General features: G+C 37.7%; 2 protein-coding genes across 3 annotated transcripts in view; one reads left to right on the forward strand and one right to left on the reverse strand.

Moving 5' to 3' along the window:
* Positions 1–1,014: 1,014 nt before the first annotated feature.
* On the forward strand, positions 1,015–1,944 carry LOC126092917 (fibrous sheath CABYR-binding protein-like). Its single transcript, XM_049908648.1, has one exon. The coding sequence runs from the start codon at positions 1,015–1,017 to the stop codon at positions 1,942–1,944; it is 930 nt and encodes a 309-aa protein (XP_049764605.1).
* A 2,909-nt stretch (positions 1,945–4,853) lies between these two features.
* LOC126091863 (tenascin-X-like) overlaps positions 4,854–16,337 on the reverse strand; it is a 771,043-nt gene continuing 759,559 nt past the window's right edge. For both annotated transcript variants that reach the window (XM_049907142.1, XM_049907141.1), the window contains 2 exons: positions 11,978–12,195; positions 4,854–5,218 (listed from right to left, as the gene is read on the reverse strand). In XM_049907142.1, coding sequence (XP_049763099.1) covers positions 5,209–5,218; positions 11,978–12,195 — 228 coding nt within the window. In that variant the 3' untranslated portion in view covers positions 4,854–5,208. The remainder of the gene's footprint in view (positions 5,219–11,977; positions 12,196–16,337) is intronic.

Below are 16,337 nucleotides of genomic sequence, written 5' to 3' on the forward strand. Positions count from 1 at the left end.
CAGTTCTCCCTTACACAACTTGGGCATCTATAAAATAAGCTGTGACACATGTCCAGCCTATCAGATAGGCAAACATGATGAGCAATTGCTGCTAGATATAAGAAATCTCTTAGGAAGAAAAGCTACAAATATATATATTACTTGTCCTTTGCTGATCATTTATCAATACAGGCTCTAAGCCTGAAGGAGGTTTATGAAGTAAGTATCCTGCACACAGATAAGAAAGGCTTCAGACTTGATATACATGAAGATTTAGAAATTTTCAACCACCTTTCTCTAAAATATCATCTTCCTCTCTCTCCTTTTTTTATTACATTATAATCATTTTCGTACAAAATGTATGAAATAATTACTATTGCAGTGGCCTGTATAAACTTCAGTTGGCATAATACTAAGTGTTGACTTGTGAAATGTGAAATTTTTTGTAACGTTAACAGCTGATTTCTTTAACTTTTAATTGATGGCATACATTGTTTCATATGCACATTGTGGCAGCTTTGGCCTGTGAGCCTCTTAGTCTGATGCTTTCTCCAGTGCATTTCCTCTTACAGCCCTTAGTGTGCTGCACCATGCAGTGATAATTTTACTGAGTATTTCCAGTTTTAAGTCAGTTCCAAAGTCTGTAATTTTGATATGGTTTAAATATTATTTTATTAAGAAGTAGTTTATATGATGAGAGCATTTTGCTTATAATTCTGTTCATCAGTTGCTCACATGACTATAGTCTCCTCATTAAGCTGTTCAGTACAGTAACTTTGTTTCTCTGTATGTTAATGGTTGTGTAACCTTTTTAGGTAATTATCTGGATTTTTGGATGAAGACAACCTTAGTTGGTGTCAAAAACAGGTTAAAGTAAAGTCTTGTTGCAACTGGTTTGCTGTATTGTATAAATAATATTCCTGTACAATTGCTCTCACAGCCATGTTTAAAATTCTAACATTCCAACAAATTAAACTGGCAAACTAAAATACATGTGCAAATAATGAAAGTGACAGACACTACTATGAACCCCATATGGATGTGTCCAAACTGGTTGCAGCCTGTGCAACGCCACCCTGCACAGAGATGGCACCATCCGTCGTTCTGGCTGCCCGCACACTGCCACCAAGTACGGAGATGGCCCCGACCGTCATTCTGGCTGCCCGTGCTCTACCTACAGGCCGAGAGGTGGTCCCCAGCACCACCTTGGCTACCTGCACATTGCCACCCTGCGCAGAGACAGCCCCACTTGTAGATCTGGCCACCTGCACTCTGCCACCATGTGCGGAGATTGCCCTTATCGTGGCTACAGCTGCCCGTTCTCTGCCACCGAGCACAGAGGTGGCCCTGAACATTGTTTTGGCTGTCTGCACTCTACAAGCCTCTGCAGAAGTGGCCCCACCAATAGTTTTGACCACCCGCACTCTGCCACCAAGTGTGGAAGTGGCCCTGTCCATCATTCTGGCTGTCCGTGCTCTACCTGTAAGCACAGAGGTGCCCCCTAAAAATGCTGTCATTAACCGTGCACTGCCACCCTGCATGGAGGTAGCCCCACTCATACATCTGGGCACCCACACTCTGCCACCATGTGGGGTGGTGACCTCGACTGTCAGTTTGGCTGTCTGTGTGATGCCACCCTGTGTGGAGGTGGCCCTGCCTGCACATTCAACATCACTCTGCATGTTGAAGATTCTGACCAATTCTCCACAATCCCATGCAAAACAACCTACCTCAGGAAGCACAGACACTGCTCCATCCCACCCTGCGCCTACAACGTCTGCAGATACCACATGTACCTTTCTCAACTTTTATGTGCATTCATCATTGCCACTGCAGGGCAATTGGCCTCCACTGTTTGGAGGTTTCCAAATCACCGCTCCAGTGGACCTCATAATTCCACCTGCCTCGTGTGGAGTTGTTGTTGCTGCAAACACGAGTGTATCACCACTCCAGTGGACCTCATAATTCCACCTGCCACGTGTGGAGTCGTTGTTGCTGCAAACACGAGTGTGCTTCACTCTGGTGATGATGTAAGGCCCCCTTTACCTTTATGAATTATTGTGATATGCCAACAACTTTTCAGGGAATGACAATCACAGGGCCTCCACCATTCACAGGATTTCCATCCACTGCTCGATGAGCAACTGATACACCACAAGCCAAACATGCTTTGCATGTCTTTTCAAGTTTTTCACCAGATACCCCTTCACCTCTGCAGGGGATGCGAATCACAGGGCATTATATAAGGTTCTGATAAAATTATGGCACACAATGAACAGTTAACAGTATCAGCAGTTTTTTTATTCTATTGAGAATTTGAAACCAGTGGTATGAAACTTCTTATCCTGTCAACTGTACCTGATGAGAAGTGGCTGTGACAATAGACGAAAAAGGGAACTCAGAAAAGATGCCCACAGACAAAAGCTCTTATTAAAGTAGAAGAATTATTGTTTACAGCTGTACTAAAAAGAGTTAAACTCATAACACTATCCTTCAGAAATAACATTCTTTAGGAATAGTTGATCAGTGTGTGCAACACCAACTCAAAATCAGGTAAAAACAGAATTATAATGTCTTAAACAATGTTGGAAACATTTCAGCTGAACAGCTTACCGTATTTACTCGAATCTAAGCCGCACTCGAATCTAAGCCGCACCTGAAAAATGAGACTCGAAATAAAGGGAAAAAAAAAAAAAATTCCCAAATCTAAGCTGCACCTGAAATTTGAGACTCGAAATTCAAGGGGAGAGAAAAGTTTTAGGCCGCACCTCCAAATCGAAACAAAGTTGGTCCATTGTAATATGAGACACAATTTAGGTCGAATGAATGACGATACAGCTACAGTAGTTTGGTTCGAGTCGAAAGCTTAGCAGTTAAGCTTTACCAGGTAGCCATGGCTATGTGTCAGGCGCTCCGTCCGTATATATATGGATACCCTTCCTTTTTCAGGTGCTTCGTCTGGTTTGAATCGATTGCTTATTTTGCTTTGATCTGATAAGTGCCGTTTTCTATGTTATAGGTATTTACGTCAGTCACTCGAAGCTGAAAATGCATTACTATACTGTGTCATGCATTGTTTGTCGCATTCTGATAGTGCGTGTTTACGGCCTGTCGCTGCTCGCGGCATGGCTTGCTTTTGTGCGCGCTACCGCCGCCTACAATTTAAAAAAGAGAGGAATCGTCTCATTAGCGAAACGATGGCAAGAGACTGCTATTTGTTGTTACTTACACTGCTGCTTTCTTTGATAATGATCAACAAGAACCAAATAATAGACTGCGTATGATAGAACATGTTCTGAACGAGAGTTTGGCGAAAATTTTTCTCCGTTTGAAAATCTTTGCGGCCGCTTCTTTAGTACATCAAATTCTGCACAGAAATTAGTCATCTTAGATTTAAAAATCTAGTCAGTTGCCGTGCTTCATTTCTGACTGTATCACTATTAGGCATAAGAGTAATACGAATATAAACATGACACGATACGTATATTCTTCCGCGTTTGCTGTTGTCTCACTCTAGTTTCGTAGTTTATTAGGCAGACAGGATTTAAATGAGATAGCAGCAAACACGAAAGAATACATGGCAAAATGTTCATATTCGTATTATTCTTATGGTGAAGAGAATAGTGCATGTGATTCACATTTCATCAGGTTCCTATTAGCAACCACCTCTTCTCACAGGTAGGAAAAAATTCAGAACGTAGAGTTGGCCATATTGACAAACATCCCAAACAGTCTTGCCATTCGTATTTTCGTAGTTCATTGAAATTCTGCTACATTCGAAGATGAACAATACGGAATTTGTATTTACTTCGTTGGATAATGTATGAAAAAGCAGTGGTCGAAACTCGGGCGGAGAAAAAAAGCTCGTCTTCCAATTTTTTTTTTTTTTTTTTTTAATTTTATTTACTGACGCAGAGGTTTTGGCGCCAGTATTTGTCTTTATGCCTACATAGGATGCCTGTGTAGCGCTACATATATTCGACGGCAGAATTTAGTTGTGGCGGCACCTATCAACATTTTTCAGAACTTCCGCTTGCTTTGCACTCGATTCTAAGCCGCAGGCGGTTTTTTGGATTACAAAAACCGGAAAAAAAGTGCGGCTTGGATTCGAGTAAATACGGTACTCTTGTACAAAAAGGTGTGCATTATTCAGGAACACACATTTTCAGTAACTTGCCAGCACCCTTTAAAAGCTTAACAACCAACGAAATTCAGTTCAAGAGAAGCCTAAAGGATTTATTGGTGGCCAAATCCTTCTACTCCATTCTCAGTAGAACCAACTGATTTTTTTTTTTGTGTGTGTGTTTGTGTGTGTGTGTGTGTGTGTGTGTGTGTGTAAGTACAATCTAACTTCTGCACCATTTCAGTGCAGTAATGTGTTCACTGTAAATAATTATTACAGTAGTTTTATTACATGTTAATTATCTTATAATAAAAAAAAAACTTTTTTATTTTAAATTCAGAGCATTAGTGTTTGTAAAATGATTCTTTCATATCGTGTTCATTAAAACAATGACAATCATTCCACTTGGGACCTGTGGAAGGTACATTAGCTTATTTGTTTCAGTTCAAAATGATTGCCATGTATTATTGTTTTTCTGATATGTTCTACATCCTGGAGGACCTCCTCACTATGGATCAATTGGAATGAAAGTAAATCTAATCTAATCTATACAAATAATCTGTGTAACATGTAACTAACTACATATTCTTTACTTACATTTTCAACATCAGTGCACATGACATTGTACACTGCACCATCTGCTGTTCTGACATCAAAACTTTTTTTTTTTTTCAAGATATTTTCTTCTCACATTGGGAATTAGGGTTTTACTTTGCTTTTACTTGGTCTAATTCCCATATAATTTCACTAATTTTAATAAAATTACTTTATTTTTATATCTTTATAGTACATTACAACTTTTTGTAAGCACATTTCAAACCTTGCCTAAACAAAATACAAAATAGCAATCATCTTGCAAACTATACATACTTATCTAGCATATACATACTTAACTAGCATACAAATAGTGCAATCAAACTCAATTCTGAATTTCTAACATAAAATATAAAGTACACTACATTAAATTACTGCACCCTTGAAACAGAAATATTCACAAATATTTGCTCATGTGATCTTGAATCAGGACCAGAGCTTATCTGCGTGATTGTAAGGCTACTTCTTCAACTCCAAGTCTCTTGGCTGAAACTGGATTAGTGGCTCTTCTTCTAAACCATCCTGGAAATACATAAACAGGTAACATGTATCATTATAGGATGACGAGTGAAAATGTTGTGATAGAAAACAGACTGACACAGAATCATGAAATAGTTATAAGACAGATCAGAAGCCAGCCAATGAACCTATCAAAGAGAGTAGTCTTAATTTCTGCTGGAAATTCAAGTGATTTGTGCATATCATTGTAAGAGATAACACTTGGAAACCTAATCACAAACTGTATATCAACATATTACAGAGCTGTACTGGGGTGACATGCAAGGACAATGAGCTGTGAACAATGTGGTGCACTATCTAATAGTATCATTCTGCCACATCTTCTGTAGCATGTGCTTCAGAGTGCATATAGAACATTTAGCACTGACTTTCTTGATAGTTCAGGTATGGAAAGAGTACTTAGCCACTCTAATGTTGATTAAGGGTGGCATAAAGTGAACACAAGTATTACACTAAGAAGTGACGGCAAAAGTTTTCCATTCATTTAAATTTTTATAGAGAGAGTCAGAAGCAGAAACAACCCATGTGGTGCTCTTCCCAGTGTTGGTTGTTACCAGGATAGGAAAGGGTTTGGGCATGTGGTGTGGGACACAAACAGAAAGCACACTGGTGATGCCACAAATATCCCCTGTTCCTCCCTCTCACACCACTTTGGTAGCAGTGATAGCAACCAATCATTTGCAGAACAAAAAAATGTTAGACACATACCAGGGGGTTGTTTCATACTTTTCTTCATAACAAAACTGCACTCTAAATATGCTAAAAGCAAACAGAGTATGGAAGCTAGACTACTGTTTTAGATTACATTTGGTGAGAATGTTGTTGTATTACCACCAATGTTGAAACTCATGCCACATGAGTGCATACTCATGTTTGCAGTTTGAGTGGTTAATGATCTGTGTCTAATTGTGTGTGCTCATAAATTATCTTATTTGCTGACGGAAAACTTTTCCACTTAATGGCAGGAATGGTGAGGGACTGTAGGAATCTGTAAACTGTGTCCCAAAACAAATCAGCTAAATTGTAATAGCAAAAAATGTTTCATGTTGAATTTTCATACTTATCAAGGATCCACAAAAACTTGTTGCATAATTAAAAATGGACAGTGCAAAGTCACTCAGAAACAAAATTCCTAGGTGTAAAGGTGAAGGATGACCAGTAGACATAATTAGTATATTAAGTATGTTAAAAGCTCTGAAAACCACAATGAAGTGCTTGACAGATGGTACTTCCCACTGTGCCACATATCATAGTTTCTTCCCATTCCATTCATGTAAAGAGTGCAGGAAAAATCGCTGCTTAAATGCCTCTGTGAGCACTGTAATTAGTCTAATCTCATCTTTGTGGCCCCTGTGGGAGCAATACTTAGGCTGTTGTAGTACATCCTTAGATTTCTCAGTTAACACTGGTTCATGAAACTTTTTAGCAGATTTTCACAAGAGAGGTAGTGTCTATTTTCATGTTTCAGCCAGTTCTAGCTTTTCAGAATCTCCGCAATGCTCTCCTGTATGTCAAGGAAACTGGGATCTGCAATACTGTCTTGTATATATTCAGTGTTGTGTGATAGTTCTATTCATTATGGATTTCACACACTTTGATAATATTTGCACAAGTGTTTTATAAGCAATCTCCTTTCTAGACTGATTCCATTTCCCCATTATCCTACCCATGAACCAGTCTGCCAACCACTTTGCCAGTGACTGAGCCAGAGTGATATTTCATTTCATATCCCTACAAATTGTTACACTCAGGATTCTTTTATGAGTTGACTGATCTCAACTGTGACACACTGCGATTATTGGCATAAGATTCTACACTATTTTTATTTTCTGAAGTTTGAATTTTTGATAACTCAAAGCACGTTGTCTATTTTTGCGCCACTTTCCTTCAGAATGTTTGAAGTTATTTCTACATCTTTTTTGGATCCTCCCATACAAAACAAGATGCTGCATCCTCCCAACCCAAAAATCTTAAATCCAGTCACAAAAGTTGTTTGATAACCCCACACAACAGTGCTCTCATTAATAAGCACTAATCTGATACTGAGTCCAATGTTTTTCAGAAGGCAAGATGTACTTGATATACCTTACTAGTTTGATCCATGATTTTCAGAATGTCATGTGAGAAAAGTGGGAGGTGAGTTTCTCACAACCAATGCTTTCAGAGTCATGCTCATTGGCTAGGAGGACATCATTTCATTCTAAACAGGTTATTATACCCTAGAGTTGAACAATTCTTCTTTCATTGTTGATGGTTCTGTCTATCGACATGCCAGCATCATACCTCAGATGCCTCAAGAGACTTCATTTTTGCCTATTGTCAATGTTTCTGAGCAACTTTCATCCCCAATTCAGTATTTATGTTGTTTGAATGATTTTTTCTGTTATTCATGAACATTGCTTTTGTGTCTCTAATTATTTGTCTTATGTATTCTTTGCTTTTTCCATCTCAAGTTATCGTGCTTCCTAAATGTTTGTATGAAGCTGATTGTTTTGTTTTATTTCTTCTAATTTTAATCTTTACTTCCTTTGATTCCTTGGAGTGCAGGAGCATTTGTTGCTTTTTTTTAGTAATTTAAATTATGTACACATCCCTTGGTAATGTATCCATAATTTGTAAATTGTAAGATTCTTTGGACATTTCTTCATCTGGAGCTATCACTGCTATGTCAGCCACAAACCTAAGCATCTGAATTCTTTCCTCATTTATTCTCATGCTTGCATAACATTCTTTGGAGTAATTTTTTGCAGATTTTATGTAGAACTTGGATAGGGATGGGGACAGATAGCATCCTTGTCTAACACCTTTAGGAATTCTATAATCAACCTTGTCTCCAACGTAGTGATTGTAATCACAACAGCCACAACTCCACCAGGAAGTGTTGAATAAGAAACACCACTACAGCATTACAGTTACTTTATTTAAAAGCATGACCAGTTTAATAACTTTAGTTACAATATCAGGTGCACTCATGAAAAGAAAGAAACTGTGAAAGAATAGTAGTGACAACCTTGGATGAAAAGAACACCAGATCACTGCCAAAAGTGGCTGCATGCAAGTAATATAAAATGTGGCAATGGACCAATACTTAAAACTACAGTATGATATTGGAGTAAAAATAAGCTTTCCCCCATTCCTATAATTTTGGTCTATTCTAAAAATCATGTTACAGCCAATGCTATGCTAATGTCGAAGGAGTTTCAAAAGCCAGAATCTAAATAGGAGCATAAATGAACCATTAAAATACAGTGCATTGGGATGAGGGGGAGGGGGGAGGACAGAAGAAAACAGAAAAAAATGGAGAAATCCATACCATATACTAATGGATAAGACAAGTGGAGTACAAGGAGTACAGAGCAGCACTGTGGCAGACCCCCAACTAATGCAGAAACATATGATGGATTAGTAGACAGGTGTTGCATGTGCAGAAGAGCTAAGGCAGACAATGAGTGTGATAAAAATACTAGGAATTGGATGCACATAAAATTACAAAGTCAAGTACTTGCAATAGAAAATGTAAACTGGATACTATTGGAAAACATAAACTGCATAATATGGGAGACCATTAAAAATGTTGAGACTTCTTGACAGGACTAAAAGGTGAGAGTCGCATAAAGTATCAAATTATAAAAAGACCAAAAGATTTGGGGGGGGGGGGGTGGAGGGGAGGGGGGACAAAGGAGGAGGCAATGTACAAACAGATTAATGGGCCAGGTCATACACTGAAACAGTAAAAATTATCTAAGATCAATTTATGTTTCAATGCAGCTTGGGTGTTGAGTGTATGACTACAAGATTGCTTTAAAGTGTGGTATATCTCTATTTCTTCTAGAACATTAAGAACACTGGCATTATGTCCCTTATGCCACACTGAAAGGTTGGATGAAATACTGGCAATAGGGTGACCTGTCCCAGAGAAATGGGTATCCAAAACTGAGTTTCAGATAGAGCCAGGTGAATGTTCCTTAAACCTGGGGAATGATACATGCTGGGACAATCTTGTGAATCAAATGTTATATGCCAATATGATGTGAAATCCTACCATAGTACGGAACTCTGTGATACAAAACTGTCTTAGGAGTACATTTACCTAATGGAACTGAGGTAATTGTGACATTTTGCTGATCTAAGGGTAGAGTTGAGGAACCTTTAAGTTTCTTAAAAAGCTTTTGTTAATATTCTGTACAAGGCTGCAGTGGCATACATTAGAAAATGCTTCAAACTGGATCACCCAGTGTTCCCAGTTTGAAGCTAATAGTGGGGTGTTATGTGCAACCTATGGCTACGGTCTTGAGGTTCTTTGACTCCATCAAGAGGGCATAATTACATTATGCTGCATTAGGTAAATGTACTCCTTAGATGGTGTCATATCATAGAGTGCCATACTATGGTAGGATTTCAGGTGCTGGCAAGACTGTCCTGGCATATTTCAGTCCCAAGAATAATGGGCACAGACTCATATGTAGTGAAAAATGGCAGGTGATTCTTTTAAGTCTGTGGGGACTTACAGAATTATGAATGTTACGGAGGAAGTATTAGGCAACAGTCGACTAGAACAGGGGAAATAATACAGTAGAAAATGAATGGTTGGCTTTAAGAGATAAATAGTAAATGCAGCAGAGGATCAAATATGTAAAAAAGTAGAAGTCCTTGGATAACAAAGGAGGTACTGGCTTTAATTGATGAAAGGAGAAAATATAAAAAATGTGGCGAATGAAGTAGGTGAAAGGGAATACAAACATCTAAAAAATTAGATTGACAGGAAGTGCAGTGTATAAGCAGGAATGGCCAGAAAACAAATGCAGAAGCATATTTCACTAGGGGAAAGACAGATACCACCTACAGGAAAAGAGAAGCAGCTTTATGAATATCAAGATCTCAGATGGAAAACCATTCCTAAGCAAAGAAGGGAAATATGAAAGGTGGAAGATGTGTATAGAGGGTCTATATAAGGGAGTTGAACCTGACAGCAATGTTATAGAAATGGAAGAGGACTTAGATGAAGGTGAGAGGGGAGATATGATACTATGAGAAAAATCTGACAAAGCACTGAAACACCAATGCCAAAACAAGGCCACGAGTGTAGACAATACTCCGTCAAAAATAAGGATGGCCTTGGGAGAGCAAGCAATGACAAAACTCTTTCATCTGGTGTGCAAGATGTATGAGACAGGCAAAATACCCTCAGGCATCAAGAAGAACATAATAATTACAATTGCTAAGAAAGCAGGTGCTGAAAGGTGTGAAAATTACCAAACTATCAATTTAATGAGTCATGGTTGCAAAATCCTAATATGAATTGTTTACAGGAGAATGAAAAAACTGATAGAAGCAGACCACAGAGAAGATCAGTTTGGATTCCAGAGAAATGTAGGAACATGCAAGGCAATAATGACCCTACGACTTATCTTAGAAGATAGGTTAAGGAAAAGTAAACCTCGATTTATACTTTTGTAGGCATAGAGAAAGCTTTTGACCATGTTGAATGGAATACATTCTTTGAAATTCTGAAGGTAGCAGGGGTAAAATACAGGGAGCAAAAGACTATTCACAACTTGTACAGAAACCAGGTGGCCAGTTATCAGAGTCAAGGGGTATGAAAGGGAGGCAGTGGATGAAAAGAGTGTGAGACAGGATTGTAGCCTATCACTGGTGTTATTCAATCTGTACATTGAACAAGCAGTAAAGGAAAACAAAACAAAAATATTGTGTATGAATTCAAGTCCAGGGAAAAGAAAAAAACTTGGAGGTTGTTCTATCTGTGATAACTAAGGACTTGGAAGAGCAGTTGAACAGAATAGACAGTGCCTCGAAAGGAGGATATAAGATAAACATCAACAAAAGCAAAATGAGGGTAATGGAATGTAATCGAATTAAATCAGGTGATGCTGAGAGAATTAGATTGGTAAATGAGACACTTAAAGTAGTAGACAAGGTTCACTATTTTGGCAGCAAAATAACTGACTATGGCCCAATTAGAGATGATATAAAATATAGACAGGCAATGACAAGGAAAGTGTTTCTGAAGAAGAGAAACTATCAGTGTAATGAGTCATGTTTGCAAAATACTAATATGAATTATTTAAAGGAGAATGAAAAAACTGATAGAAGCAGACCACAGAGAAGATCAGTTTGGATATAAATCTAAATATAGATTTAAGAATTAGGAAATCTTTTCTGAAAGTATTTGTGTGGGGTTTAGCCACATATGTAATGAAACGTGCATGATAAATGGTTTAGACAAGAAGAGGATAGAGGCTTTTGAAATGTGGTGCTACAGAGGAATGCTGAAAATTAGATGGGTGGATCATGTGGCTAATGAGGAGGTACTGAATAGAACTGGGGAGAAAAGAAATTTGTGGAATAGCCTGACTAGAAGAAGGGATTGGTAGATTGGGCATATTCTGAGACATAAAGGGATCGACAATTAGTGTGGGGGTAAAAGTCATGGAGTGTGGGGGGTGGGGAGGGGGGCCGCTAAAAGTCATGGAGGGTGACCAAGATATGAATACAGTAAGCAGATTCAGAAGGATGTGGGTGGCAGTAGATATTTGGAGATGAAGATGCTTGCACAAGATAGAGTAACAGGAAGAGCTGCGTCAAAATAATCTTCAGACTGAAGACCACAACAACAACAGTGACACATTTAAAATGTTACATCTTTAAATGATCAAAATTTGATGAGTTTAGACAATATTAATACAGATACTAAGTACTGCAGTAGGCAGAGGACAAAGTACTGCAGAAATGAAAATTAGTCACCTCTTCACTCCATGTACTCCTTTCCCAGGTTGTAATTTCAAAGAAACAGTATCAGAGCTATCCCCATTATCCTCTGTTCCAACAACTTCTCTTGTATTTCTGGCCAACAATTCCTCTGGTGATTGCGTGTGGGCTATTATATGAGCTTCTTCTCCAAGAGTCAATGTCTTGGCTGCAACGGTCACAGAATATGTGCTTGCAGGTGATAAACCATTAATCTGAAAAAGAGTTCATTTAATTCAGAGGAATATATTTTTACACTAGTCAATCATAAAATTCCACTCCAGCAGCAAAGCCATTGTGTTCATGCTACACAAATGAAGGAGAACGATAACAAGATAGATAGATAGATAGATAGAGAGAGAGAGAGAGAGAGAGAGAGAGAGAGAGAGAGAAGAAAAATACAGAAAGAAAGCAAACACTTCACTTGATGAACACTAATGATATGTTAAAACAGTTAGCCATGTCGATCCAAAGGTGGTGGCAAAACTGTGTAACTGGAAATGGCAAAAATTTTATAAATTTGGGCCACAGTTCTTTATGCTTCTGCTGAGAGGTTAAGATATTGAGTTCCTTTTTGAGATGTGATGTGACTGCCTGTTTATCTAGTACACTAAATGAAGCCCCATGCATGGATGTTTCTCATCTGGTGATCTCCTCGATTGTTAGTTGAGAGGATAACATCTTTTACATAAGAAAAGTGTTTTCAAATATTTTCATACATTCTTGAGAATTTGGAAATAAATAAAAATATTTTTACAGTCTGGAACTAAACAACCACATGCTGTACACAAAGAAACAAACTCGGAATACATAAAACACAATTACACTGTCCACTTTCCCATATGTCAACACATACCTTGATATGATCTGCTGGCATGTCAGCCAATTTTGACAAATACAATTTCAATTAAAGCAAAATATCTGCTGCTTCTGTGCCATGCCAGCCTGTACTGTGCCAGATCACAATCAAGCATCTGATCCCAGTGCAAATGTTTCTTGGCCTTGCTGTGCCGGTACTTAAACCTGGGGCAACATGCTTGTTAAATCAAAACTAAAAGAGTCCACTGGAGTGTGTAAAAACCCCACATATATTATTATAATACAGGATTAACTGACAAAAACATCAATTAATAACTACATTCTTTATGTGTACACCACAATGCTTCATTATTTTCTTGGTTTGGTCTTTGCAAGAACTTTCATTATTATTTTTTTTTTCTTTCGAATAACCCATTTGGAGGGTACAATGAATCAACTTTGGGTACTCTTCATTGTATTAGATTTCTTCAGTTTCCAAGTTTCCTTCATCCTTTTAGAGTGTTGTTCCCTTTCTTCTTGAGTCCACTTTCGTCTAGTTATTTTCTTCCTCTCCTGAAATTCTGCCTTTTGAACTGCCTTTCTGAAATGTGTTCTTTTTTTCTATTGTGTCTATTGTAACTCCAGCATTTTCAATGTCCTTTTCAGTCTCTATGAACCATGCTGGCTTGGATTTGTAGCTATTGAGTAATGTGAATATCCGCTTGGTTAGTCTGTTGTTATCCATTCTGAATATATGTCCAAAAAACTGTAGTCTCTTCTTCCTCATTACATCAGTTAGTTTCTCCGTTTTCAGATATAGCTCTCTGTTTGGTCTTAACCTGTATTCAAGCATTATCGTTTCTTTTAGCTCCCAGTATTTTCCTTAAAATTCTTCTTTCGACCTTCTCTAGTTTCTCAAGATCTCCATTTCTTGTTAGTTTAAGTGTTTCTGCCGCATAGAGAGCTTCAGGTCTGGCCACTGTTTGGTAGTGTCTTAATTTCGTGTTCCAGGACAAGGATTTTTTATTATAAACGTTTTTGGTCATATGAAACACTCTTTCCATTTTGTGCACTCTAGTTTCTATAGCTATTTTTTCTTTGGCATTGTATGTAATCCACTCTCCTAGGTATTTAAAGGAATCTGTTTTGTATATTGTGTTGTTGTCAACTGCAATATTTTGAGGAGCTTCACAGATGTTTGTCATAAACTTTGTTTTTTCATATGATATTTGTAGTCCTACTTTGGCTGCTTGTTTTTGTAGTTCTCTTATTTGTTCTTGGGCATTGTCTAGTGAATCTGTAATCAATGCCATGTCATCTGTGAAGGCTAAAAGTCGACAGTAATCTTGTTTGGATTTCTCCCTAGTTGAATCCCTTTAGTATTGATGGCCTTCCTCCATTCTCGAACTACCTTCTCCAAGACACAATTGAAAAGCAGAGGTGACAGACCATCTCCCTGTCGAACACCTGACTTTATTTCAAACGATTTTGAGAGCTCTCCCCTAAATTTTACTTTCAATTTTGTATTTTTCAAAGTACCTTTAATTATTGCAGTTGTTTTAGCATCGAGTCCCAATTCTTTTAAGATATCAAGCAGTGTATTTTTGTCAATTGAATCATAGGCTTTTTTAAAATCCACAAAAGTAATTACATATTTTAAGTTCCTGATTTTCCTCATTTCTATTATGTTCTTTAAATTTAGTATTTGTTCTGCACATGACCTTCCCTTCCTAAATCCAGCCTGATACTCTCCTAGCTGTTTGTCAAGTATCTCTTCTGCTCTTTTTAAAAGCGCCTTAGACAAGATCTTATAGGTCACTGGTAAGAGGGAAATTCCCCTATAATTGCTAGGATCTGTTTTCTTCCCTTTTTTATGTAGTGGATGTATTAATGCAGATGTCCAGTCTGGTGATAATCTGTGTGTTGTCCAGATTTCTTTTACTATTTCTGATAGACACTGTGTCATGTTGTCACTAGAGTACTTCCATAGTTCAGCAACTATATTATCCTCTCCAGGGGCTTTATTATTTTTAAGTTCTTTTATGATTTCTTTTATTTCTTCTGTGGTTGGCGGCTTGGAGTCTGGTGGTGTTGGGTTTACAATATTTAAATTAAATTTTTCTTTCGGTGGATAGCAGTTATGTAGTTCTTCAAAATATTCAGCAAGTATTCTACAGTTCTCTATGCTATTGTATGCAGTTTTCTGCGTTTTTGGGTCCGTGAAAAATAGACTAGGAGGAGAGTATTTGTTTAAGTTACTTTTGAAAGTTTTGTAAAAGTCCCTAGCATTGTTATGTTTGAAGTTGGAGTCTATTGATGCTAGTTGCTCTTTTATGTATTGAACTTGGATCTTTTTAAGGCCTTTCGAAGCTTGCTTCCGGGCTTCTTTTAGGGAGTTCCTATTTTTATCATTTTTGTTGGCATTCCAAATGTTCCAAGCTCGTTGTCTTGTTAGGATTAGTTTGTCGCACTCATCATTCCACCAGGCATGTTTCCATTTTTTGGTAAGGAGAATGGTTTCTTCTGCTGTCTGTACTATATCTTTTTGAAGTTGTTCCTATGTTTTAGGTGTTTTCTTTTCCAAAAGTGTCCTGAAATTGTGTTCCTTGGTTAATTTCTGAGTGTCAAACATTTTAGGTAGATATTCGCTCTATCTTTTACATGTTGGTCTAATTTTGAATTTAACGACAGATAGATAGTGATCTGAATCTAAACTTGCACTCTTAGCAACTTTTACATTGAGTATTTCTGATGCAGACAGTCTGCTTATAGCAACATGGTCAAGTTGTTTCTCCCCACAGACTGGATTCGGGGATACCCATGTAGTTTGTTTTCTAGGGAGTTTTTTGAAATATGTAGGCTTTAGAACTATGTCATGTTCTCTGCATAAACTAATAAGTCCTTCTCCATTTGCATTGGTTCTTTTATGTGCAGGGAATTTGCCTACTATGGATTGTTGATGACGTTCTTTGCCGATTTGAGCATTAAAGTCTCCCAACAATATTATTGTGTTTTTGGATGATATCTGGTCTAAGGTGTTTGACAGTTCCTGCCAAAAAATTTCTGTTTGTTCTTTTTGTGTTCTGTTTTTCTCATTTGTTGGTGCATGTGAGTTTACAATGGTATACAGTTTGTTTACTGATTTGAAGGTTAATGTTGAAAGCCTTTCATTGGCAGATTTAAATTCTACTATCGAGTTTAATATATTTTGGTTTACAATGAATCCTGTTCCAAATTGGGGTACATTCTTCATAACTCTTTTTCCTGGCTTCCCTTTGAAGATTCTGAATCCCTCTGAATCAAATGAATGTTCATCAGTATACCTTGTTTCTTGGAGTGCAGTTATCATTATATTTTTCTGTTTTATAAAATTTATTAACGTTTTAAGTTTTCCTGTTTTTAGAAGTGAGTTTACGTTGAACGTTGCCAAGTAGTTTATATTTTTGTGTTTAATTTTATTTGTTGCTTGCTTAAGGCAGGTTTCAGGATGCTCCGACTCATCCTTCGCACATTGCTGTAGGCCCCCAGAATCCGAATGCCTACTTTTAATTTCCTTAGA

The sequence above is a fragment of the Schistocerca cancellata genome, chromosome 7, assembly GCF_023864275.1.
Source record: "Schistocerca cancellata isolate TAMUIC-IGC-003103 chromosome 7, iqSchCanc2.1, whole genome shotgun sequence".
Classification (NCBI taxonomy): domain Eukaryota; kingdom Metazoa; phylum Arthropoda; class Insecta; order Orthoptera; family Acrididae; genus Schistocerca; species Schistocerca cancellata.

Coding starts and splice junctions, on each gene's coding strand:
- LOC126092917 (XM_049908648.1), top strand. CDS start 1,015: ATGGATGTGTCCAAACTGGTTGCAGCCTGTGCAACGCCACCCTGCACA.